The sequence below is a fragment of the Anomalospiza imberbis genome, unplaced genomic scaffold, assembly GCF_031753505.1.
Source record: "Anomalospiza imberbis isolate Cuckoo-Finch-1a 21T00152 unplaced genomic scaffold, ASM3175350v1 scaffold_168, whole genome shotgun sequence".
Classification (NCBI taxonomy): Eukaryota; Metazoa; Chordata; class Aves; order Passeriformes; family Viduidae; genus Anomalospiza; species Anomalospiza imberbis.
Window position 1 is genome coordinate 52,125 of NW_027099802.1, and position 26,440 is coordinate 78,564.

The 26,440-nt window shown below is 50.2% G+C and overlaps 1 protein-coding gene across 1 annotated transcript; it reads left to right on the forward strand.

Moving 5' to 3' along the window:
• Positions 1-11,288: 11,288 nt before the first annotated feature.
• On the forward strand, positions 11,289-15,823 carry LOC137466230 (serine/threonine-protein kinase PAK 3-like; the record flags this gene model as incomplete). Its single annotated transcript, XM_068178064.1, has 8 exons — positions 11,289-11,341; positions 12,022-12,070; positions 12,570-12,682; positions 13,147-13,264; positions 13,924-14,023; positions 14,455-14,651; positions 15,237-15,374; positions 15,764-15,823. Coding segments are annotated over 8 exons (828 nt in total), but the record flags the coding sequence as incomplete, so codon positions are not given.
• Between the last annotated feature and the right edge of the window lie 10,617 nt (positions 15,824-26,440).

Here is a 26,440-nt window from a genome sequence, read left to right on the forward strand (position 1 = left end):
TAAAACCTTCACTGTGTTGGAAGCTTCCCTTTGTTCTCACCCTGTCATTAAGGTCTAAATTTGCTTCGGAATGGTCAGGTGTTTCTTAAATGTGGGAAGAGCCATAGATGGGGTTTGTGGCATGGATTGGAAGCGGGCAGAAGTCTTGTGGCTTTGTTGCCGCCAGGCACAACCTGTTGTGGAGAGACAGGCTTGCAGCTGTGACTAGAGGAGCAGAGTGGGGCAAAACGGAGCAGAGCAGTGGTGTCACTGCTGGGGTTGCTGCTGTGGCTGTGGTTGCGCTGCAGCTCTTGGGAAAGGTTGGGAGTGTCTGTGTTGCTGTGGGCAGAGGGGGAGGGAGCCTGGCTTCTCCACAGGCTCAGGCACAGGTGAGTGTCCAGTGGGAAGGCGAGTTCTGCCACGGGAACTAAGGCCTACATGAGGGAGTGAAAACTGGTGCAGTTTGGATCTGCGTGAGCCACTGCGGAGGCCTGTGGGCCTGCTAGGGGACTTCTTGGGTCTATGCTCTGGAAGAACGTCCCCTAGACTTTAACCTTTCCCATGGACTCCTGTTTTTTGTCTCAATGTACGTTTGATACCTTATTAGTGATATCCAGTGATCATATAGGGATTATTGAAAATCATTTACTTTGCGATGTTTGGTGGTAATTGAGGGTATATTTGACGATCACTTACATTTAAATTTTAGTTGCACAATATTTAACCGATTTCCTTTCCCAGTTCTCGTATTCCATCCCCCGCTTCCCTGAACCCACTATCCCTGAGAAGGACAGGACTGGAGATGGAACCTGCTCAAGAGCACAGGCCAGCCACCAGCCATCTGCCATCTCCCCTCCTTTTCTGTGCCCTTGCCAGGACGGTAGCGGCCATGCCTCCCCGGATTCTACCCTAACCCACTTTGCGACAGCCCCCAACCCTGCTCCCGCTTTCCTATTGTATTAGCAGTCCCCGATTTTTGTTGTAATTCATGTTTCAGAGATTACGGACGTAGGCGACCCCCAGAAGCCAGCCGACCCAGTTATTTTATTTATTTAGGCAGGAGAGCCGGCACCCTCCGTACAGCCGGAGGAAGGGCTCTGTTGCCCCCACAGGAGACCCGTGCCCAGCCCCGCCGTAAGGTCCCCCACAGGCTAGTCCCCCACAAAACCTCTCCTTTTGATTTGTGTGGTTGGTGAAGGGCACCAGGGGAGGGTGCCACCACAAGTCCTTTTGATTTTCTGTTCTCTTTTGTTTTGTGGGTAAGTGAGGGGGAATGAAGTGACGGAGAGCTGCCTGGGACTCGGGCCCTCAGAAGTGAGGGGAAATGAAAATTGCATTTACTTATTGTTTAGTTATGCTCCGCAATATCAACCCGCCTGTTTCTTTAATTCTCAAGTTTAGTTAATGTCTATCAAGTATTGTGTTGTTTTTAGTTAGAACAAGGTTATTATTTTTACTACGATTGTTAGACCTTTCATTTTAAATAAAACCAAAAGGGGGCAGTTGTGGGAGCTTGTGCTGGAGGGGATGGGCCATGCAGTGGCCACACATCAGACAATCAACGACCAACACGAAGACTCGGGAGAAGAGAAGCCACAACGGATGACACCCAGAGAACTTATGGTGAGCATATCATGAAGAGTAAAGGACTCTGGGACTGACTGGGAGTGGCCATGCAGATCAACAGCCGGTGATTGGCCAGAAGGCTTCTGGAACTTGCCATGAAAGACTATATAGATGTATGTATATCTCTATCTCTATCTCTATCTCTATCTCTATCTCTATCTCTATCTCTATCTCTACTTATAGCTGAATCTATAGCTATAGCTATCGCTATAGCTATCTATATCTATGTAATCTATATCTCTATCTCTATATCTCTATCTCTATCTCTATCTCTAGCTCTAGCTCTATCTCTATCTATCTATATCTATATCTATATCTATATCTATATCTGTCTACCTGTGTTGACCTCACTTTGGCATCTTCTGAAGCAGCCTCTTTATGTTTTGTTTTGCACCCTTGTTTGTGCCCTTTTATTTATGAAATATCTTCAGTTTTGGCACTTCAGTTGTACCCGTCTCTTCTCTGTTGCTCTGCCATGGAGCACACCACAGTTATGCTGCCGAGACCGGAGAGTTTCCCCTCGCGCCCCACGGATGCCCGGGGTGTTGTTGCTGATTCTTCTCTGGCCGCCCCACTGCTAGCTGGGTCGTGTGGGGCAGAGAAGGGAACCGGCACCCAGAGAGGGATCATTTCAGTGCCTTTCAGAAAATGACAGCAGAGCAACCTTTCTCAATAAAGCCATCTGAAATGACTTCATTGTCCTAGTAGTCTGGATTGTCTCAGGGCTGGGGATCAAAGATATAACAAAACTCAAGAGGCTCCAACCTCCCCAGCATCTCATTTCAGTCAAGGCTGCCAACCAAATACCTTCCTGACTTTACCTAACGCTTCAGTGGTTCTCAAACCCAAACTCTTTCTTTCTTCTTGTCTTCCGTCAGCTTAACCACTTATGCCTTCTTGGTCTACAGCTGGAGAGAGTTTTCCAGCTGCCACCTCTGCTCCTCTGTCAGCCCCTTTTCCTCCTACTTCCAGGAAGCCCCCTTCCTTCCTTCCAGGGGCCACCCACAGTTCCACATGCCTTTCTTGTGCACAATCATGCTCTACACACCACCTACCATTATTACACCTACTTGCCTTGGTGGAGTAATTTTGTGCTTTGCTCTCAGGAGACAGGAAGAGGTCTAAAAATTTGCCTAAGATAAATGTAGGGAGGAATTGTCTCTCCCCACTGTGGCAACCAAAGAGAAGATACAAAACTTTTAAAATATTGCTTGCAACAAACATATCTAAAACCTATGCACGTAAATGTCTTAAAAGGTAGCAAGATAAAAACATGTAAACACTCAATGCGGTGAAGAAGAGCAATTCTTCAGTCCTGTCACCACTTCATCTTTCCGTGAAACACCTCTAGGAGGAGAAAACTCAGTCCCATTTGAACCTGCTTCAGACCGAGGAACTATCCCCTTGGTATTCTTTTGTCTTCTCTGCCACAGAAAGTTTTGGTGATCCTTTCATTAAACCAACAAAAAAAGCCTGTAAAAAGAAACTGAGAAGACATCAAGAAAGCAACAATCGCCAATAAGCCTTATTTGGCAAAAGTTATCTTATTTAAATTATCCACTGCCGTAACAATACTGATGAGGATTCTTAGCACCATGTAGGCAAACCAAAGTTAGAGTAGCCAACCATCCTTTTGAGACCTTTTCAGTTTTAGGTGACATGGGCTTTTGGTCGGATCTACACGTTCTGTTACATTCTATTTTGCAAATTTAGACTGCAGTCCATAAGCCAAAATTTCTTTTCCACGGGTCAGGTAGTATTTGTTCTAGGTGTGTGATGTTAGAGTGGTCCTCAGGGAAAAGGACATGGCTCTCTTTTCTTTCTTGTTCTCTTACCCCTCTGGCACTCAAAGCCATACTTGCTATTATAGACACTAGGTACAAGCTCCTGCTAGCATGGTTAACTAATTCAGGAGCAAACAGCCATGCTGCCATACTAGGGACATTGCTCTGGAAATGGGCAGAAAGATAAACCATGGAATGCTTTTCACTTCAGAAATGTTCCATTGCAGCTTTATCTGCAGCGGAGTTCCATTTACTGTACTGTCCAGTACAATTCCGTGCCTCCAGAGCTAACGTTAAGCACATAATTTGGGAGTCTCGAGCTGTAAATCTCACAGCCCTGGCATCAAAAGTCCTTTCGCTTCTGGTGAAGCGGCTCTGTATTCCAGGTCTGGACATACACCCAGTCTCCTGCCTGGTGAGGATATACTTGAACATTCAGGGTTATTAGTGAGACCAAAACAACCAACTTGCATGAGGAGAAAAGCATTTTCTCCTAAGGATTCTCCTACAGAGTCTCTAGTGGCAGCATTTCGGCCTCCAGCCTCTGGTGGCAGACAAGGCTCAATACCCACTGCTGCCAGAAGGAGACGCTGCAGGAGCAGTCTGCAAAGCTTCTTTAAGAATACAAGGAAACGGACTCTCCATTTAGTCCCCATTTTATTTCCAGAAAGCCTCTTAGGATGGCTGAATTCACCACCCTCTCGCAACCCAATTTTGGAGGTGGTCCCGAGATTTTGTTTTCTTAATCTTGATCCTTAAGTTTTGAACTAAATTACAATAACCCAGAAGAAGGGAAACGGGACATCAGCTGTTTCTCATGCATTGCTTGGGGCTTCTCCCCCGCTCCAAGGGGTCCAAACTCTTCACGCAACAGATTGTTCCCCGGGCAAAAGACCAGGGCTTTTCACCATGCGCTTCCTTCCCAAAAGGATTGATTTCATTTCCCCCCGCCCCCCGCCCCCATTAGCAAAATTCTCAAAACATTCTCCATTTCTCTTTCTTTGGGATCATTGCTACTTTTCCCGTGTAATTCAACCACTTCTGTTGCAGAGGGAGGTACCACTACCCTACACTGCCTCCTGATAAGCAAATTGCTTCTTTATCAGCAGGCAGGGCTTGGGATGAGAAGGAGGGAAGAAGATTGGCTTTGCTGAGTCGAACCTCGCCTCCAGAGAGCGGAGGAAGGTGACATCATCTTCGGGGCACCCCCCTCTGTATGTTTTAGGGGCGGGCGGAGTTTAGGCTGAAGGGCAGCGTTTGACTCGGAGGCATTAAACCCCTCGCAAGGGCTGCGGGGGTAACCTTGCAGTCAGGGAGGCCTGGCTGTTCCTCGAGTCTAGAAAACGCTGGTTCCAGGCCTTCCCCAGCCGTGTTCAGTTGCAAGTCTAAAGCTCTTTGGCTTTGGACCAGCGCGTTTAACTGGCTTCTCAGGTTTTGGGGGCTGGCTTCATCCCTGCATTCACTTCCTGCTCCGGCGGCCTGAGGCTGGCTATTGTTTCAGGCTCTAAGGCAATTTGCAACTGATTCAGCTCCTTTTCTATCTGTTGGCAACTTACAGCTCTCTGAGTCAAATCTCCATGCATATGGATACCAGGCATGGTCCTTTCCTGGGATTTTAAATTTTTCTTCTACCAAAATTCATGTTTTCTCCACAAGTAACTGCGGATGGTGCTGGCTTTTCTCAGTCTCCATCTCCCTTTAGGGCTGGACAAGCTTTATATATAAGCTTTTAGCAGGTCTGCCAGTGGAGAGCAGTTGAGATCAGCTTCTGCGTGGGATTCTATTACTTTTCTGCCAGAAAATAGCAGCTTTGACTGCAAATTTATTTCTCCTTTATTATGTCATGAGCAGTTACTGCTGTATAAAATGGCCATGTCACCTCAAGAACAGCCTGCTCATTGTGCCAGTTAAAATGTAAGGCCCCAAAAACGTTGCTCTATGGGACACTTTAAAAGGACTTAAACTTGTTCACGTACTCGGACGTAGAAAAGCAGGAGAAATACTGACAAGACGTTCTCAAGAGGTCGGAATGACAAAAATAATCTTCACTGGCAACTTCTGAAAATCAGAGAACTTTGGCAAAAAATTTAGAGCGGGATTCAATCCACATGAAACATTCCATCAAGCATTAACTTAGCCCATTCAACTTCACAAACTCCAAGCCTGTTAGATTTTAAGTTACTCAAAAATCTGAGAGGATGGAATTGGAAGAATAAAGGGGAAGAGAGAAGGAGAGAAAATACCTAGAAAAGAACCAACATAGCTACCAATCCTGGTTCCAGTGGTGTTCAGCTGATAGAATTCCAAGAGGAGGTAGGGCCAAGACATGTGGTTGCCATGTCTCGGGAGTTAAATACCCTTTGGCTTTCCTGGGGCCTTCCCCAACATGGGGCTCCCACTCACCCGGCCTTTTAGGAGCTGAGTTAGGGGTTCCAGACACAGGTGTGGAGCGTTGCCTCTGCTGTGCCAGGGATCAGCGGCCACTGCTGGGCTGGGATACAGGCCTGGCAGTGTGGGGTGGGCAGAGTAGGGCATCACCTCACCAGAGCAAGGCTTGGTCTGCCCCTTTCCCCGCATACAAGCACCTGAAATGTTTTGAGCCAGCAATCTCTAGCCTCTCACCACAAGGTTTCCGGGTTCCTGTGCTTCTTGGCTGTCAAGACTCCAAAGATTTGTGGCTGGATATTAAGAAACCTGCACTTTTATTATCTTTATCCAAAAGAGGCAGCATGAGGCTTGTTTGTTCTTTCTAAGACCTTCCCTCCTTTCTGTGTCCTCATCCTGAGATAGTCCTTGTAACGCCTCTCCTCTCTCCCCTTCTCCACGACAATGGAGGGGAACAACGGAAAAACCAATCTATGAGAGGCAAAAAATGTTAGAGTTACAATGTAGTAAGGAGAAAAAAAAAAAAAAAAAGCAGTATACAACAAGAAGAAGAAAATTGTGCAAAAGAGGTAATGGCTTAAGCGACAAAGGTGAAGTGTCACATGGGGCGCCTGGAACAAAGACAAGATGGCGAGGGCTTACAGAATGATTCTGATGGTAGATGGGGGCTGCTGGTGCTGCCTGGAGCAGCTGTGGACCTGCAGTGGCAGTTTCCTGCTCCCTCTCTGCAGCAGTGATGGTGGCAGCGGCGATGGTGACGGGTGTCTCTCCCTGCAGAGCTCTGTTTGGTACTGCCGCTACCATCAGTCCGCCATGCTGGGCGTGTGCATGGGAATCAGCTCTGCCGCTTCACTGCCTCTTCCTCCCACCCTGCTGGGCTCCGTTTGGCTTGGCTGGGCTCCCTTTTGGCTTGGCTGAACTCACTTGGTATCAGTGTCACCACTCTGGGTTGCCTTGTTCTGCTGGAGCGGAAATACAGTCCCAGATGCCACCCTGGCCCTGATGGTTTCAGCCATGTGTCAGAGCTGTCACTTCTGTGCCACCCATCTCAGCCCCGTGTCCTAAGAAATACTGTGGAAGGACAAAACTGGGGGGGCTGGGGCTGGGGGGGGAAACGGTGGTGGTGCTTTGGTGCCAAGGCCTCTGTGCTAGAGGGAGCCAGACAGAAGGATCCCCCTTGCATTTCCGGTCATGGCATTTCCCTGCTGAAATCCTACTATGGCTATGATGTACAATGTTTGGAAGAAATAGTGCTGAAAGATCCATGACCTCGTCTCTGTAGCTAGGAGAAAGCTCTAAATGCAATTAAAGCAGTGCTTCTCCTTGTTTGCTGCTTTCAAGAGCTGAGGAAGGTCCAGGTGGAACATTATTGGCCAGAAGCATTGGTGGCCAAAGACCACTAGCGTGGTTCCTCACCTCCTGGTCCCTTCTCAGTGCTCAGCTTCTCGGTGTGGGCTACAGGGGCTTAGTGTGTTCTTGGAGTTACTCTTAGATGCCTTGAGCAGCAGGTTCTGGACTAGGAGGGCTTTTTGTGTTGCTTTGTAGCAGAGGAGAGCTTTGCAGGCTTTTTTTGGCCTGAGCTGTAGAGAAGGCCTGGTTCTATGCATGAATTCACAAACCAGCCTAGGGTGGCTGCTATTGTGATGTCAGCGGCCGCATCCCAGCGTTGTCAAGGCAAAGTTGCTGTGCCGAGGCCCGGAAGGGCTCAGTGCGCAGAGCAGCTCTGTGGCACGCTCGCTGCAGGCGGAACCTGCTGATCGCCGAGGTCTCTGCCAGCAGGACTCTTGAGTATTTTTGTTTTTTCCCCACAGGCGTTGTCTGGTGCAGACTTGAGCAGCACTGCTCGAGCCATGGAGAGGGTGTGTGCTGCAGTTTGCACGGCTTTCTCCTTGGCTTATTCTGGGTACTTTTTCACCCACCTGGCACGTAAGTGGACTGTTTTGTTCAGTGCGGCATATGGAAACCAAAATGCCACCAAGAGGCCTTTAGTTGGGTAAAGCTGCTGTCAACAGCTGCAGCTAAGAAGGGGGTGTCTCTAGCCAGTGGGGCGTGGGGCAGCATTTGTAATGTAGCCTGCAGGGGTTCCGCTCCTCCCGTGGCATAGCCTGTGGCAATGGAGTCTGGAATCTCCCCAGTTTGCTGGCTCAAGCAAGACAACTTCCAAGATAGGAAGACTGGGAGAGCTTGACAGGAGTCCTTGTGAAAGCTGTGCGCTGCTCTCCAGGACTGAGGGAAAGTCCCTCAGTTCAAGTCTTCTTGTCTGCATTCCCTCATCCCAGGACGTGCCTGTGGAACTTGACACTTCCTGCGTGCTAGAAGAGCCATTTGTTCTGTGATGAAACCACAGACTCAGCTTGGAAAAGGCCTCTGAGATAGACATTTCAGAGGAGTTCTTGTGTGCTGCTGAAGCCAGGAGCTGTTCCTGTGCTGTGTCACCACAGAACTGCCACCATGGTTAAGGGGGACTTGGGCAAAGCTATTTTGGGGAAAGGCTTTCAGTAAGCCCATGGCAATTGCTGCATGCAATCTCTTCAGAAAACTGAAGTACAGGAAAGAGAGGAGCTGTAGCTCCTGCTGGATGGGGTGGGGCAGAAGCTGTAATGCCTAGTACAGAACCACTCAGACTTTCTCAGTCTCAAGTTTCTATGGGTTGAGTGGCCAAAGAGGACAGAAGGTAGACACGAGGCAGTGGTTTGTGCTGTTGTCTTGCTTGCTGTGTGACACAAGGCTTGCTGCTGGAGTGACGTAGTGAAAACAGAATGATCTGTCTTTGGGTTGGTGACTTTCTGGTAGGCTTGCCCAGCACAGGCAGTTTTCTTACAGCATCTGGTTCTTTTTCCCTTGTGTGTTGCAGGTCACGTCACCCGTGCCTGGAGAGAATCCGGTCCTTGGGTGAGTGGGAAAGGAGCCTTTGGCGTTGGTAGCATTTGACAATTGTGGAGCAAGCTGTGAGCTGGGCCTGTTGCAGTCCAGCGCCAGCCTGCTTGGATGAATGGAAGTACAGTGCAGGCTCTTCGCAGAAGCAGCCGCAGCAGCAGCAGCAGTAGCAGCTGCAGGAGGAGTTGGATCCCGGGCTGTTTCCTCCAGTTCCTTTTCAGAGCTTTTAAGCAGCTGAAAGTGGGGTTGCTTGGTGCTTTAAGCCATGATGGAATTTCTCCTGTAGAAGAGAGTGCAGTCCCATCGAATTGGCCCATTCTACTTGAGTTTGAACAACTTAGAATGCCATTTCTGTGCAGATGATTTCTCCTTAGTGCATCTGGCTCTAGAGCTGAATATAAAGAAGGTTACCAGTCCCTCACACTGCTGTCTGTCTGCAGAGCCCAAAACCAACCTCTGAGCCTCCTCTGGCTGCACGTCTTCCTGAAGAAGAGGCCGAAGGGGAGGAAGATTCCCACCAAAGTGCACCTGCTGCCACTGCAGGGCCTGAGCATCCAGCATCAGTAAGTGGCACCTCTGGGTAGTCCTGTGGCTGGAACAAAGCATAGCTGCAAGTTTCTGGTCAGACAGCACCTCCCGTGCCTGGCTGAAGATGCTGAGGGCTGGAATCCTTCCAGCTCTTCCAGAGCACTTCCCCCAGCCTGTGAGGCCTGGAAAAGGGGTGTGGAACTTGGACGCTTAGGCATCGCTTTCCTACTGTTCTGACAGGGGCTGTGAATTTGTCTTAGCCAGAGACAAGAGGTAGCATTAGGATGTCTTGGGATGCTCCTGGGGTACAAGTGAAGCCCTTTGTGCCCAGTGGCTGTGCAGGCTCCTTGTCCCCAGTGAAGAGAGCAGTGCAAAGATGCAGTTCACAGCCTTGCAGGATATGGGGAGACACTGTCCCCAGGAGGGACCAGGCCCTCCCCACAGAACAGCTAAAGTCAGTCAGTAGCTAAAGGAACAGCTGAGTTGCAGCGGGGCCTGTAGCTGAATATACCGAAGGTTCTGAATGACAGGTTCTTTCCTGACCCTCATGCTGCTGTCTGCCCACAGAGCACAGGGGCAGCGTCAGCACCTGCTCTGGCTGCCTCTGCACCCGAGGAAGAGGCTGAAGAGGAGGAATCCGCTGCCAATGAACCTGCCCCTGCTGTCAGCCTGCGGCCTGAGCAGCCCACGTCAGTAAGTGCCTGTTTTGGCTAGCAGTGTCTTTGGTGTCATTTTGTCCATCATGTAAAAGCAGCCTTTGGATTTTGCGCCTTGAGCTGGAGAAGTGGGCTGCGAAAGCTGAGAGGTGAAGAGCCCTGGGTGTGGCCAGCAGCGTCTTCCTAGGAGCTTGCATTTGAAATGGGATCGGAGGGGCACCTCCGACGTGCAGGCATGTTTGTGACCCAAATGAATTTCTTGTCCCAGAGCTCCACCTCCTGTGTCCTGGTACCTGCACGAGCTGCAGCTGAAGGCCCTGAAGAAGCCTCCAGTCCCCAAGCTGGAAACTCAAGCCTGAGCAGCTCGTGCACCTGGAGCACGACTAGTTCCTCTGGCAGCAGCTGGAGCACGACTGGTTCCTCTGGCAGCAGAGAGCAGCTGGGAGAGAGGACAGAGGACAAGTGCCTGGCCATGCTGAGTATGTGCTTTGTGATCCTTGTCCGCCGGAGCAGTGCCTTGTGTGTGCGCGTGTCAGCAAGAGCTGTCCCACCTCCTGCTCCTCCTCAGCTGAGTGCCAGGTCCTGTGGCCTCCACACAGGACCTGCTGTTGTGCTTTGAGGTGGTGAGGGGTCCCTGGGGTGTTGCTCCTGCCTCTGAGGGCAGCTGGGCCTGGTTTGGCTTTGCCTGAGCTTCCCTCTATGCCAAAAAGAAAACAGAGGTTGTTTCTGGCTGAGCAGGAGGCTGTGACCTAGCGAATGAATAGGCCTCAAGGAGCTCCTGTGGGGCCCAGCTCCTGTGGGGCACAGCCAAGGTCATCTTCAGAACTTAGCCTGGCCTAAAGGCTGAGGGACCTCATTCCTGAGGCCCATCACAGTAGGGTATAACATAAGCTGCTGCTCTTGAAAGGCAGAGGGGCATTGTTTAGGCAAAGTCCTGCTTAAAGCTGGAGATCTCGGCTCTGCTGGAAGCACTTTGCAATATTCTTCCTGTTCTGGAAAGGGCAGCTGTTGATAAGAATTGATTCCAGAACCCAAGATGCCTTGGATGTTTGCAAGGATGAAAGCTTTTGTTGAATGTCACAGAGTGTTCATGGCCAAGAACAGAAAGGTTTTGTTTTTCCTGCTGCCCTTAATGTTTGTAGACAACAATCACTTCTCCTGGTTGCAGTTTTCTGATCCCTGTCTCCTCTGACTGTTTCTCGATGTGCTTAGATTTTAGTGTAGACTTCTAGTTTTGGGCAGGCCATCTGTGCTGCAGGGCTGCTTGTCTTGCTGCTGTTGTTTTTGAGGTGGTGGTGGTGGTGGTGGTGGTGGTGGTGGTGGTGTTTCCCAGCTGACTGAGTTGAAAGGGCAGAGTGTCCCAGACAGTGGGGCTGCCTTTCTGATCTGCTGCAGGGTGGGACCTCTTCTGAAGTGAACATCTTTCCTTGGGATTTTTACAGAGATGCTGGTGAGCGAGGGAGATCCTGAGGCTAAGTACACAGAACTGGAAACGATTGGCAAAGGGTGAGTGCAGCCACAGCTCCTTCTTCACAGCGGGGGGCGGTGCATTTTGCTGGTGTCACACCTCCCCAGAGTGACAGCAGGCAAGCTCCAAAGCTGTTCAGACACTGCGTTAAGATGATGCCTGATGATCTCTAAGTACTGGTCAGCATTTATAGCTGAAGTGGCCAGAAAAGTAGAGCCCTTCCTGTGTCTGGTGCACCAAAGAGAAGCAGCTGCCAATGGCTCTGGACCCAGAACACAGCCGTCTAAGGATCCTCTATTTTGAGTACTTCTCCATTTGTGTGCGCAACAGTGGAAGCCTTTGCCTGCTCCGGCTGTGGCTGCAGGCTGTGGCTGGACACTATTTTCCTTGGAAGCTGGAGAAAGGATCTGTGTCTGGAGGCTTTCCTCCAATGGCTCTTACATGGCTTCAGACTTCTCAGAAGGCCTGAGTGGTGGTGCTTGAATTTGGCAGATAGACTCCAAGGAGAGGTGTGAGAAGGCCGAACCGGCATGTGCCTGGAAAAATCCCACACATGCACAGATACAGAAAGAGAAAAGGGAGAAAAGACCCAGACGAGAATCTGTCGTGTTCCATTTACTCTTTGCCCCGGGACTTTTTTTCCGCGGTTGGACCGCGGTGTCCTGCACTTGCAGGGACTAAAGGACTTCTTCTTTCTCTGCTGCTCTTTTGTTTCTAGGGGTTTTGGCACGGTGTGCATGGCAGTGGAGACTGCCACAGGAGAAGAGGTAAGCGTCAAGCAGCGCCACAGCTTCTGCAGTGCTGTTTTAGGACGGCATTTTATCTGTCATGTCTGCAAGGGTTTGCTTTGTTCTTGTGCAATGGAGAATGCCAGTGGTTGCTGGAGTAATGATCAAGCCCCCTAGAAGTGCCAAAGGTTTCCCAGCAGTTTTGCTCCATTCTTACCGGCACAAAATGGCTTCCTGCTTGCAAGGGGTGTGTGAATGAAAATGGGGATGATAAAGTAAGGCCCTGGGGGAAGACTGTGGGCACAGCCTGTGTTGTTAGAGCTTTGCGGTGGAGAGCTTAGACCATGTTTCTCCCAGGTTTACAAGGCAAAGGGTATCTGGCTCTTTGTCCTGGGAGGTGCCCAAGCAAGCGGTCTGATGTCCAGCCACAAGGCGGTTTGGCCCAGCCCAGCTCCATCATCCCATAATCACTGTCTCCGTCTTCCCCTTGTGGTCCTGCGCCACAGACTTTGGTTCACGGTTTTCCATGTCGTTGTAGGTGGCCATAAAGAAAATTAGTCTCCTGGAAGAGAGCAGCAGTGAACTGTGCCTGAATGAAATCCAGGTCATGCGTGGCAATAAGAACGCCAATCTTGTGACCTTTCTAGACAGGTGAGTGGTTCTGCTGTTCTGCCATGAAAGGTCATCCATATCCTGCAAGGCAGCGGTTCAACCGCTGGCAGAGGATGGAGCTGACAGAGGATGGAGCTGTTAATTCCTGTTTCTGGACTGATCGACAGTGTCTTGGGAGGAGATTGCATTGGGGCTGCATTAATCTTTGCTGGCATACCTAGTTTGACGTGTGCTTTCAAAGAGCGGACTTGGCCCTGTCTTTCTTGAGCCAACAGCCTCAGAGTTCCTGTCCTCTCTCCACATTGTTTTGTTTGGTTTGGCATTTGATTTTTTTTCCCACGGGTCTTATGTGCTGACAAAACACTGTAGATTGAGTTCAAGCCCTGGAGAGCATAGCCAATGATTATTGACTTCCTCCTGTCTTCTTCTGAGAGAGACACAGGAAGGAGAATCCATCAGGAAGTGCACGCATTCATCTCCAGGCTGTTGTTTCCTCCCTTCAGCTACCTGGTGGACGAGGAAGTCTGGCTGGTGATGGAGTACATGGACGGAGGTTCTTTACACGATGTCATTAGGGAGATTCGTATGGCAGAAGGAGAGATAGCAGCTGTCTCTCGGGAGGTAAGGGATGGTGCTTGTGCTTCCCACGGCTTGGTCGGGATGGTCCTTCCAAATGGGTAATAAGGAGAGGAGAGATTTCACCTTCCGAGCTTCCTTTCTGCCTTTCTCTTATAACTGGCAGTAGCAAGAGCATCGGAAGTGCCTGCCAGTGTCCCTGCCCTTCTTCTAGGGTGTTTGTCTTTGCCTCTCTAAACACTTGCCTGGAGCCTGTGTGCGCTGCGTTCCTTCCCATTCCTTCCGCATTCCTTCCTAAGAGCAAAGGTGCTGCTGGCACCATGTCAAGCAAGTGGCAAAGACAAAGAGATACTCGCAGGACTCTCACAGAGCTCAGCCTGAAAGAAGAGCCTGGCAGCCAACGTGGTGTTGGCAAAAGCAGCCACTGTTGTCTGGCTGGAGAGAGTACAGCCACGGCAGCAGTGCTTCTTGAGTCTGTGTTTGCAGGGCACTGGCCAGAGGAACAATTGCCCTTTCTCTTTCAAAAGCAAACACACCCGCACTTAGAAAAGCACTGCTGTCCTCGTGTTGGAGCAGCAGGCTCTGCTGCCTTTGCCAGCAGCCTGTCTTGCCATGGCTCACCATCCCCCAGGAAGTCAGATGTGCCACTTCCCTGCTTGTGGGACGAAATCCACTTAGGCTCGTGTTGCTTTTTCCTCTCTCAGTGTCTGCAAGGCCTGGATTTCCTTCACTCCAAGCAAGTGATCCACCGAGACGTCAAAAGCCACAACATTCTCCTGGGCTTGGACGGATCTGTCAAGTTGGGTGGGTGTTGTTGGCCAGGCTCAGCCGTGGCGGGCTGCGGTGTGGGGCTGCCTTTGGGTGACTGCCGGTTCCCTGATGCCCGTGGCAGTGCAGGCTGCCCTGCTGTGAGCGCAGAGCACAGCCACAAGGCGCAGGGAGGTGTTGCTGGGAAGAAGGGGTAGGGGGTGCCTTTGGCTTGTGTGTGATCCTTCCCAAGCAAGGCAGTTGCAGTCTAATAGCTTCAGGGGACTAAAAGCCACTGCCTGAAACTGGGGGCTTTTGCTAAGTGGCCAATTCCGTATTTCCTCGGCTGCAGGCCTGAGGAATGGCAGCAGGGCCCCTTTGCAGCTGGGATTCCACACTGCCTTCTTGGACATTGGTACCGTGGGGAATTCTTTTGTTGGCTTCCCTAATTCACGCTGGCTTGATCAGAATGGTTTTTTTCTCCTCAGCTGACTTTGGCCTTTCTGCTCAGCTCACCGCTGAGCAGAGCAAACGGAGATCGGCTGTTGGGACAACTTACTGGATGGCGCCAGAAATTTTCAGCAGGAAGCCCTATGGCCCCAAAGTGGACATCTGGTCCTTTGGCATTGTGGGGATGGAGATGGTGGAAGGAGCGCCTCCTTACCTGATGATGACCTCCCGCACGGTACGCTGCAACTACTCTCAGATACTGCTGTCACTCGGACAAAATCTGCTCCCATTCTTCTGCTTGGGAAGCTTGCTAGCAGCTGAAAATGACGGGTTCCAGGCTGCATAGTCTCTCGTGCTTCTTGTCCAGATTATCCCCTTGGCATTTGATCACGAACTGCACCAAAACCTCACGATGCCTTTTGCTTGATGGAAGCTTTGCCTAAGGGAGCAGTGAGCAGTGCTGAGCTGCATTTGATGGAATAATCCTTGGAAATAGTAGAGTTAGATAAAAGTCTGTCTTCCGCATCGCCTGTAGAGCTGGTGTCAGTGCTCAGAGAAGCAAAGGGTGCTTTTGCTGATGGAGTTGCTCCTAATTCCCTCAGCCAATGAAATCAGGGGCCAAGGCAAGAGCCTTTGCATATTGGACTGGCTATGGCTGCCTCGGGCTTTGGGTTCTTTTAGTAGGGGCAGGAAAGGTATCTGCCACCCTCGGGCAGGGAGTAAAGAGCCACTGGAGAGCGGAGCTTGTCCGGTGGGGTCTGTGTGAGCAGTTTGGGGTGTGAAAGAGGCAGGTAGAGCGTGGCATTTCCTTCTGCTCTAGGTTCAACAGCTGATAAGCACCAGGGGCAGCCCGAAGCTGCAGAACCCCAGGCAACAGTCCGCTTGGTTGCGAGACTTTCTGCACTGCTGCCTGGAGACGGACGAGGACAGGCGCTGGTCTGCCCAGGAACTTCTGCAGGTAAAAGGCAAAGCGGCTGCCGGATGCGCCAGCCACCCACTGCCAGGGGCTCCTCATCTGCTCAAGTCCAAGGCCTCGGATGGGCCCCGCTCCTAAGAATCTCCAGTCTGGGGGGCTTTTCAAAGGAAAAGAGAGGAGAATCCTGGCCTAGGATGGGTTGGAAGGAGCCTTTCAAGGTCACCTAGACCAAATCTCCTTCAGCTGAAGACATCTGAATTAATGGATTTGTGGGATTGGGAGCCATGTTGGCCCCATGTAGCAAGGTCCTGGATGTGGAGACAGAGGTGCACAGAATGCCCTCCTTTCTGTATCTTTCTTGTTGCCAGAGAAAGCCTGTTTCAGCCTGTGAGGTAAGTAGAAATTAATTTCTTCTTTTTCTCTTTGGGCAGCATCCGTTTGTAACCTCCGCCGAGCCGACCTCCAGCCTGACGCCTCTGATCGTGGCAACGCAGCAGTTTATGGCCGAGAGGAGATACTAGCCCTGGAAGAGGCCATAGTTGTTTATTCTAGTTCCTAGTTCCTAGTTTCTAGCTCGTAGTTTGTAGTTTGTTTAGACTGATAGTGGAAATAAATAGGATAATAAATAAAACCTTCACTGTGTTGGAAGCTTCCCTTTGTTCTCACCCTGTCATTAAGGTCTAAATTTGCTTCGGAATGGTCAGGTGTTTCTTAAATGTGGGAAGAGCCATAGATGGGGTTTGTGGCATGGATTGGAAGCGGGCAGAAGTCTTGTGGCTTTGTTGCCGCCAGGCACAACCTGTTGTGGAGAGACAGGCTTGCAGCTGTGACTAGAGGAGCAGAGTGGGGCAAAACGGAGCAGAGCAGTGGTGTCACTGCTGGGGTTGCTGCTGTGGCTGTGGTTGCGCTGCAGCTCTTGGGAAAGGTTGGGAGTGTCTGTGTTGCTGTGGGCAGAGGGGGAGGGAGCCTGGCTTCTCCACAGGCTCAGGCACAGGTGAGTGTCCAGTGGGAAGGCGAGTTCTGCCACGGGAACTAAGGCCTACATGAGGGAGTGAAAACTGGTGCAGTTTGGATCTGCGTGAGCCACTGCGGAGGCCTGTGGGCCTGCTAGGGGACTTCTTGGGTCTATGCTCTGGAAGAACGTCCCCTAGACTTTAACCTTTCCCATGGACTCCTGTTTTTTGTCTCAATGTACGTTTGATACCTTATTAGTGATATCCAGTGATCATATAGGGATTATTGAAAATCATTTACTTTGCGATGTTTGGTGATAATTGAGGGTATATTTGACGATCACTTAAATTTAAATTTTAGTTGCACAATATTTAACCGATTTCCTTTCCCAGTTCTCGTATTCCATCCCCCGCTTCCCTGAACCCACTATCCCTGAGAAGGACAGGACTGGAGATGGAACCTGCTCAAGAGCACAGGCCAGCCACCAGCCATCTGCCATCTCCCCTCCTTTTCTGTGCCCTTGCCAGGACGGTAGCGGCCATGCCTCCCCGGATTCTACCCTAACCCACTTTGCGACAGCCCCCAACCCTGCTCCCGCTTTCCTATTGTATTAGCAGTCCCCGATTTTTGTTGTAATTCATGTTTCAGAGATTACGGACGTAGGCGACCCCCAGAAGCCAGCCGACCCAGTTATTTTATTTATTTAGGCAGGAGAGCCGGCAGCCTCCGTACAGCCGGAGGAAGGGCTCTGTTGCCCCCACAGGAGACCCGTGCCCAGCCCCGCCGTAAGGTCCCCCACAGGCTAGTCCCCCACAAAACCTCTCCTTTTGATTTGTGTGGTTGGTGAAGGGCACCAGGGGAGGGTGCCACCACAAGTCCTTTTGATTTTCTGTTCTCTTTTGTTTTGTGGGTAAGTGAGGGGGAATGAAGTGACGGAGAGCTGCCTGGGACTCGGGCCCTCAGAAGTGAGGGGAAATGAAAATTGCATTTACTTATTGTTTAGTTATGCTCCGCAATATCAACCCGCCTGTTTCTTTAATTCTCAAGTTTAGTTAATGTCTATCAAGTATTGTGTTGTTTTTAGTTAGAACAAGGTTATTATTTTTACTACGATTGTTAGACCTTTCATTTTAAATAAAACCAAAAGGGGGCAGTTGTGGGAGCTTGTGCTGGAGGGGATGGGCCATGCAGTGGCCACACATCAGACAATCAACGACCAACACGAAGACTCGGGAGAAGAGAAGCCACAACGGATGACACCCAGAGAACTTATGGTGAGCATATCATGAAGAGTAAAGGACTCTGGGACTGACTGGGAGTGGCCATGCAGATCAACAGCCGGTGATTGGCCAGAAGGCTTCTGGAACTTGCCATGAAAGACTATATAGATGTATGTATATCTCTATCTCTATCTCTATCTCTATCTCTACTTATAGCTGAATCTATAGCTATAGCTATCGCTATAGCTATCTATATCTATGTAATCTATATCTCTATATCTCTATCTCTATCTCTATCTCTATCTATCTATATCTATATCTATATCTATATCTATATCTATATCTATATCTGTCTACCTGTGTTGACCTCACTTTGGCATCTTCTGAAGCAGCCTCTTTATGTTTTGTTTTGCACCCTTGTTTGTGCCCTTTTATTTATGAAATATCTTCAGTTTTGGCACTTCAGTTGTACCCGTCTCTTCTCTGTTGCTCTGCCATGGAGCACACCACAGTTATGCTGCCGAGACCGGAGAGTTTCCCCTCGCGCCCCACGGATGCCCGGGGTGTTGTTGCTGATTCTTCTCTGGCCGCCCCACTGCTAGCTGGGTCGTGTGGGGCAGAGAAGGGAACCGGCACCCAGAGAGGGATCATTTCAGTGCCTTTCAGAAAATGACAGCAGAGCAACCTTTCTCAATAAAGCCATCTGAAATGACTTCATTGTCCTAGTAGTCTGGATTGTCTCAGGGCTGGGGATCAAAGATATAACAAAACTCAAGAGGCTCCAACCTCCCCAGCATCTCATTTCAGTCAAGGCTGCCAACCAAATACCTTCCTGACTTTACCTAACGCTTCAGTGGTTCTCAAACCCAAACTCTTTCTTTCTTCTTGTCTTCCGTCAGCTTAACCACTTATGCCTTCTTGGTCTACAGCTGGAGAGAGTTTTCCAGCTGCCACCTCTGCTCCTCTGTCAGCCCCTTTTCCTCCTACTTCCAGGAAGCCCCCTTCCTTCCTTCCAGGGGCCACCCACAGTTCCACATGCCTTTCTTGTGCACAATCATGCTCTACACACCACCTACCATTATTACACCTACTTGCCTTGGTGGAGTAATTTTGTGCTTTGCTCTCAGGAGACAGGAAGAGGTCTAAAAATTTGCCTAAGATAAATGTAGGGAGGAATTGTCTCTCCCCACTGTGGCAACCAAAGAGAAGATACAAAACTTTTAAAATATTGCTTGCAACAAATGTATCTAAAACCTATGCACGTAAATGTCTTAAAAGGTAGCAAGATAAAAACATGTAAACACTCAATGCGGTGAAGAAGAGCAATTCTTCAGTCCTGTCACCACTTCATCTTTCCGTGAAACACCTCTAGGAGGAGAAAACTCAGTCCCATTTGAACCTGCTTCAGACCGAGGAACTATCCCCTTGGTATTCTTTTGTCTTCTCTGCCACAGAAAGTTTTGGTGATCCTTTCATTAAACCAACAAAAAAAGCCTGTAAAAAGAAACTGAGAAGACATCAAGAAAGCAACAATCGCCAATAAGCCTTATTTGGCAAAAGTTATCTTATTTAAATTATCCACTGCCGTAACAATACTGATGAGGATTCTTAGCACCATGTAGGCAAACCAAAGTTAGAGTAGCCAACCATCCTTTTGAGACCTTTTCAGTTTTAGGTAACATGGGCTTTTGGTTGGATCTACACGTTCTGTTCCATTCTATTTTGCAAATTTAGACTGCAGTCCATAAGCCAAAATTTCTTTTCCACGGGTCAGGTAGTATTTGTTCTAGGTGTGTGATGTTAGAGTGGTCCTCAGGGAAAAGGACATGGCTCTCTTTTCTTTCTTGTTCTCTTACCCCTCTGGCACTCAAAGCCATACTTGCTATTATAGACACTAGGTACAAGCTCCTGCTAGCATGGTTAACTAATTCAGGAGCAAACAGCCATGCTGCCATACTAGGGACATTGCTCTGGAAATGGGCAGAAAGATAAACCATGGAATGCTTTTCACTTCAGAAATGTTCCATTGCAGCTTTATCTGCAGCGGAGTTCCATTTACTGTACTGTCCAGTACAATTCCGTGCCTCCAGAGCTAACGTTAAGCACATAATTTGGGAGTCTCGAGCTGTAAATCTCACAGCCCTGGCATCAAAAGTCCTTTCGCTTCTGGTGAAGCGGCTCTGTATTCCAGGTCTGGACATACACCCAGTCTCCTGCCTGGTGAGGATATACTTGAACATTCAGGGTTATTAGTGAGACCAAAACAACCAACTTGCATGAGGAGAAAAGCATTTTCTCCTAAGGATTCTCCTACAGAGTCTCTAGTGGCAGCATTTCGGCCTCCAGCCTCTGGTGGCAGACAAGGCTCAATACCCACTGCTGCCAGAAGGAGACGCTGCAGGAGCAGTCTGCAAAGCTTCTTTAAGAATACAAGGAAACGGACTCTCCATTTAGTCCCCATTTTATTTCCAGAAAGCCTCTTAGGATGGCTGAATTCACCACCCTCTCGCAACCCAATTTTGGAGGTGGTCCCGAGATTTTGTTTTCTTAATCTTGATCCTTAAATTTTGAACTAAATTACAATAACCCAGAAGAAGGGAAACGGGACATCAGCTGTTTCTCATGCATTGCTTGGGGCTTCTCCCCCGCTCCAAGGGGTCCAAACTCTTCACGCAACAGATTGTTCCCCGGGCAAAAGACCAGGGCTTTTCACCATGCGCTTCTTTCCCAAAAGGATTGATTTCATTTCCCCCCGCCCCCCGCCCCCATTAGCAAAATTCTCAAAACATTCTCCATTTCTCTTTCTTTGGGATCATTGCTAATTTTCCCGTGTAATTCAACCACTTCTGTTGCAGAGGGAGGTACCACTACCCTACACTGCCTCCTGATAAGCAAATTGCTTCTTTATCAGCAGGCAGGGCTTGGGATGAGAAGGAGAGAAGAAGATTGGCTTTGCTGAGTCGAACCTCGCCTCCAGAGAGCGGAGGAAGGTGACATCATCTTCGGGGCACCCCCCTCTGTATGTTTTAGGGGCGGGTGGAGTTTAGGCTGAAGGGCAGCGTTTGACTCGGAGGCATTAAACCCCTCGCAAGGGCTGCGGGGGTAACCTTGCAGTCAGGGAGGCCTGGCTGTTCCTCGAGTCTAGAAAACGCTGGTTCCAGGCCTTCCCCAGCCGTGTTCAGTTGCAAGTCTAAAGCTCTTTGGCTTTGGACCAGCGCGTTTAACTGGCTTCTCAGGTTTTGGGGGCTGGCTTCATCCCTGCATTCACTTCCTGCTCCGGCGGCCTGAGGCTGGCTATTGTTTCAGGCTCTAAGGCAATTTGCAACTGATTCAGCTCCTTTTCTAGCTGTTGGCAACTTACAGCTCTCTGAGTCAAATCTCCATGCATATGGATACCAGGCATGGTCCTTTCCTGGGATTTTAAATTTTTCTTCTACCAAAATTCATGTTTTCTCCACAAGTAACTGCGGATGGTGCTGGCTTTTCTCAGTCTCCATCTCTCTTTAGGGCTGGACAAGCTTTATATATAAGCTTTTAGCAGGTCTGCCAGTGGAGAGCAGTTGAGATCAGCTTCTGCGTGGGATTCTATTACTTTTCTGCCAGAAAATAGCAGCTTTGACTGCAAATTTATTTCTCCTTTATTATGTCATGAGCAGTTACTGCTGTATAAAATGGCCATGTCACCTCAAGAACAGCCTGCTCATTGTGCCAGTTAAAATGTAAGGCCCCAAAAACGTTGCTCTATGGGACACTTTAAAAGGACTTAAACTTGTTCACGTACTCGGACGTAGAAAAGCAGGAGAAATACTGACAAGACGTTCTCAAGAGGTCGGAATGACAAAAATAATCTTCACTGGCAACTTCTGAAAATCAGAGAACTTTGGCAAAAAATTTAGAGCGGGATTCAATCCACATGAAACATTCCATCAAGCATTAACTTAGCCCATTCAACTTCACAAACTCCAAGCCTGTTAGATTTTAAGTTACTCAAAAATCTGAGAGGATGGAATTGGAAGAATAAAGGGGAAGAGAGAAGGAGAGAAAATACCTAGAAAAAAACCAACATAGCTACCAATCCTGGTTCCAGTGGTGTTCAGCTGATAGAATTCCAAGAGGAGGTAGGGCCAAGACATGTGGTTGCCATGTCTCGGGAGTTAAATACCCTTTGGCTTTCCTGGGGCCTTCCCCAACATGGGGCTCCCACTCACCCGGCCTTTTAGGAGCTGAGTTAGGGGTTCCAGACACAGGTGTGGAGCGTTGCCTCTGCTGTGCCAGGGATCAGCGGCCACTGCTGGGCTGGGATACAGGCCTGGCAGTGTGGGGTGGGCAGAGTAGGGCATCACCTCACCAGAGCAAGGCTTGGTCTGCCCCTTTCCCCGCATACAAGCACCTGAAATGTTTTGAGCCAGCAATCTCTAGCCTCTCACCACAAGGTTTCCGGGTTCCTGTGCTTCTTGGCTGTCAAGACTCCAAAGATTTGTGGCTGGATATTAAGAAACCTGCACTTTTATTATCTTTATCCAAAAGAGGCAGCATGAGGCTTGTTTGTTCTTTCTAAGACCTTCCCTCCTTTCTGTGTCCTCATCCTGAGATAGTCCTTGTAACGCCTCTCCTCTCTCCCCTTCTCCACGACAATGGAGGGGAACAACGGAAAAACCAATCTATGAGAGGCAAAAAATGTTAGAGTTACAATGTAGTAAGGAAAAAAAAAAAAAAAGCAGTATACAACAAGAAGAAGAAAATTGTGCAAAAGAGGTAATGGCTTAAGCGACAAAGGTGAAGTGTCACATGGGGCGCCTGGAACAAAGACAAGATGGCGAGGGCTTACAGAATGATTCTGATGGTAGATGGGGGCTGCTGGTGCTGCCTGGAGCAGCTGTGGACCTGCAGTGGCAGTTTCCTGCTCCCTCTCTGCAGCAGTGATGGTGGCAGCGGCGATGGTGACGGGTGTCTCTCCCTGCAGAGCTCTGTTTGGTACTGCCGCTACCATCAGTCCGCCATGCTGGGCGTGTGCATGGGAATCAGCTCTGCCGCTTCACTGCCTCTTCCTCCCACCCTGCTGGGCTCCGTTTGGCTTGGCTGGGCTCCCTTTTGGCTTGGCTGAACTCACTTGGTATCAGTGTCACCACTCTGGGTTGCCTTGTTCTGCTGGAGCGGAAATACAGTCCCAGATGCCACCCTGGCCCTGATGGTTTCAGCCATGTGTCAGAGCTGTCACTTCTGTGCCACCCATCTCAGCCCCGTGTCCTAAGAAATACTGTGGAAGGACAAAACTGGGGGGGCTGGGGCTGGGGGGGGAAACGGTGGTGGTGCTTTGGTGCCAAGGCCTCTGTGCTAGAGGGAGCCAGACAGAAGGATCCCCCTTGCATTTCCGGTCATGGCATTTCCCTGCTGAAATCCTACTATGGCTATGATGTACAATGTTTGGAAGAAATAGTGCTGAAAGATCCATGACCTCGTCTCTGTAGCTAGGAGAAAGCTCTAAATGCAATTAAAGCAGTGCTTCTCCTTGTTTGCTGCTTTCAAGAGCTGAGGAAGGTCCAGGTGGAACATTATTGGCCAGAAGCATTGGTGGCCAAAGACCACTAGCGTGGTTCCTCACCTCCTGGTCCCTTCTCAGTGCTCAGCTTCTCGGTGTGGGCTACAGGGGCTTAGTGTGTTCTTGGAGTTACTCTTAGATGCCTTGAGCAGCAGGTTCTGGACTAGGAGGGCTTTTTGTGTTGCTTTGTAGCAGAGGAGAGCTTTGCAGGCTTTTTTTGGCCTGAGCTGTAGAGAAGGCCTGGTTCTATGCATGAATTCACAAACCAGCCTAGGGTGGCTGCTATTGTGATGTCAGCGGCCGCATCCCAGCGTTGTCAAGGCAAAGTTGCTGTGCCGAGGCCCGGAAGGGCTCAGTGCGCAGAGCAGCTCTGTGGCACGCTCGCTGCAGGCGGAACCTGCTGATCGCCGAGGTCTCTGCCAGCAGGACTCTTGAGTATTTTTGTTTTTTCCCCACAGGCGTTGTCTGGTGCAGACTTGAGCAGCACTGCTCGAGCCATGGAGAGGGTGTGTGCTGCAGTTTGCACGGCTTTCTCCTTGGCTTATTCTGGGTACTTTTTCACCCACCTGGCACGTAAGTGGACTGTTTTGTTCAGTGCGGCATATGGAAACCAAAATGCCACCAAGAGGCCTTTAGTTGGGTAAAGCTGCTGTCAACAGCTGCAGCTAAGAAGGGGGTGTCTCTAGCCAGTGGGGCGTGGGGCAGCATTTGTAATGTAGCCTGCAGGGGTTCCGCTCCTCCCGTGGCATAGCCTGTGGCAATGGAGTCTGGAATCTCCCCAGTTTGCTGGCTCAAGCAAGACAACTTCCAAGATAGGAAGACTGGGAGAGCTTGACAGGAGTCCTTGTGAAAGCTGTGCGCTGCTCTCCAGGACTGAGGGAAAGTCCCTCAGTTCAAGTCTTCTTGTCTGCATTCCCTCATCCCAGGACGTGCCTGTGGAACTTGACACTTCCTGCGTGCTAGAAGAGCCATTTGTTCTGTGATGAAACCACAGACTCAGCTTGGAAAAGGCCTCTGAGATAGACATTTCAGAGGAGTTCTTGTGTGCTGCTGAAGCCAGGAGCTGTTCCTGTGCTGTGTCACCACAGAACTGCCACCATGGTTAAGGGGGACTTGGGCAAAGCTATTTTGGGGAAAGGCTTTCAGGAAGCCCATGGCAATTGCTGCATGCAATCTCTTCAGAAAACTGAAGTACAGGAAAGAGAGGAGCTGTAGCTCCTGCTGGATGGGGTGGGGCAGAAGCTGTAATGCCTAGTACAGAACCACTCAGACTTTCTCAGTCTCAAGTTTCTATGGGTTGAGTGGCCAAAGAGGACAGAAGGTAGACACGAGGCAGTGGTTTGTGCTGTTGTCTTGCTTGCTGTGTGACACAAGGCTTGCTGCTGGAGTGACGTAGTGAAAACAGAATGATCTGTCTTTGGGTTGGTGACTTTCTGGTAGGCTTGCCCAGCACAGGCAGTTTTCTTACAGCATCTGGTTCTTTTTCCCTTGTGTGTTGCAGGTCACGTCACCCGTGCCTGGAGAGAATCCGGTCCTTGGGTGAGTGGGAAAGGAGCCTTTGGCGTTGGTAGCATTTGACAATTGTGGAGCAAGCTGTGAGCTGGGCCTGTTGCAGTCCAGCGCCAGCCTGCTTGGATGAATGGAAGTACAGTGCAGGCTCTTCGCAGAAGCAGCCGCAGCAGCAGCAGCAGTAGCAGCTGCAGGAGGAGTTGGATCCCGGGCTGTTTCCTCCAGTTCCTTTTCAGAGCTTTTAAGCAGCTGAAAGTGGGGTTGCTTGGTGCTTTAAGCCATGATGGAATTTCTCCTGTAGAAGAGAGTGCAGTCCCATCGAATTGGCCCATTCTACTTGAGTTTGAACAACTTAGAATGCCATTTCTGTGCAGATGATTTCTCCTTAGTGCATCTGGCTCTAGAGCTGAATATAAAGAAGGTTACCAGTCCCTCACACTGCTGTCTGTCTGCAGAGCCCAAAACCAACCTCTGAGCCTCCTCTGGCTGCACGTCTTCCTGAAGAAGAGGCCGAAGGGGAGGAAGATTCCCACCAAAGTGCACCTGCTGCCACTGCAGGGCCTGAGCATCCAGCATCAGTAAGTGGCACCTCTGGGTAGTCCTGTGGCTGGAACAAAGCATAGCTGCAAGTTTCTGGTCAGACAGCACCTCCCGTGCCTGGCTGAAGATGCTGAGGGCTGGAATCCTTCCAGCTCTTCCAGAGCACTTCCCCCAGCCTGTGAGGCCTGGAAAAGGGGTGTGGAACTTGGACGCTTAGGCATCGCTTTCCTACTGTTCTGACAGGGGCTGTGAATTTGTCTTAGCCAGAGACAAGAGGTAGCATTAGGATGTCTTGGGATGCTCCTGGGGTACAAGTGAAGCCCTTTGTGCCCAGTGGCTGTGCAGGCTCCTTGTCCCCAGTGAAGAGAGCAGTGCAAAGATGCAGTTCACAGCCTTGCAGGATATGAGGAGACACTGTCCCCAGGAGGGACCAGGCCCTCCCCACAGAACAGCTAAAGTCAGTCAGTAGCTAAAGGAACAGCTGAGTTGCAGCGGGGCCTGTAGCTGAATATACCGAAGGTTCTGAATGACAGGTTCTTTCCTGACCCTCATGCTGCTGTCTGCCCACAGAGCACAGGGGCAGCGTCAGCACCTGCTCTGGCTGCCTCTGCACCCGAGGAAGAGGCTGAAGAGGAGGAATCCGCTGCCAATGAACCTGCCCCTGCTGTCAGCCTGCGGCCTGAGCAGCCCACGTCAGTAAGTGCCTGTTTTGGCTAGCAGTGTCTTTGGTGTCATTTTGTCCATCATGTAAAAGCAGCCTTTGGATTTTGCGCCTTGAGCTGGAGAAGTGGGCTGCGAAAGCTGAGAGGTGAAGAGCCCTGGGTGTGGCCAGCAGCGTCTTCCTAGGAGCTTGCATTTGAAATGGGATCGGAGGGGCACCTCCGACGTGCAGGCATGTTTGTGACCCAAATGAATTTCTTGTCCCAGAGCTCCACCTCCTGTGTCCTGGTACCTGCACGAGCTGCAGCTGAAGGCCCTGAAGAAGCCTCCAGTCCCCAAGCTGGAAACTCAAGCCTGAGCAGCTCGTGCACCTGGAGCACGACTAGTTCCTCTGGCAGCAGCTGGAGCACGACTGGTTCCTCTGGCAGCAGAGAGCAGCTGGGAGAGAGGACAGAGGACAAGTGCCTGGCCATGCTGAGTATGTGCTTTGTGATCCTTGTCCGCCGGAGCAGTGCCTTGTGTGTGCGCGTGTCAGCAAGAGCTGTCCCACCTCCTGTTCCTCCTCAGCTGAGTGCCAGGTCCTGTGGCCTCCACACAGGACCTGCTGTTGTGCTTTGAGGTGGTGAGGGGTCCCTGGGGTGTTGCTCCTGCCTCTGAGGGCAGCTGGGCCTGGTTTGGCTTTGCCT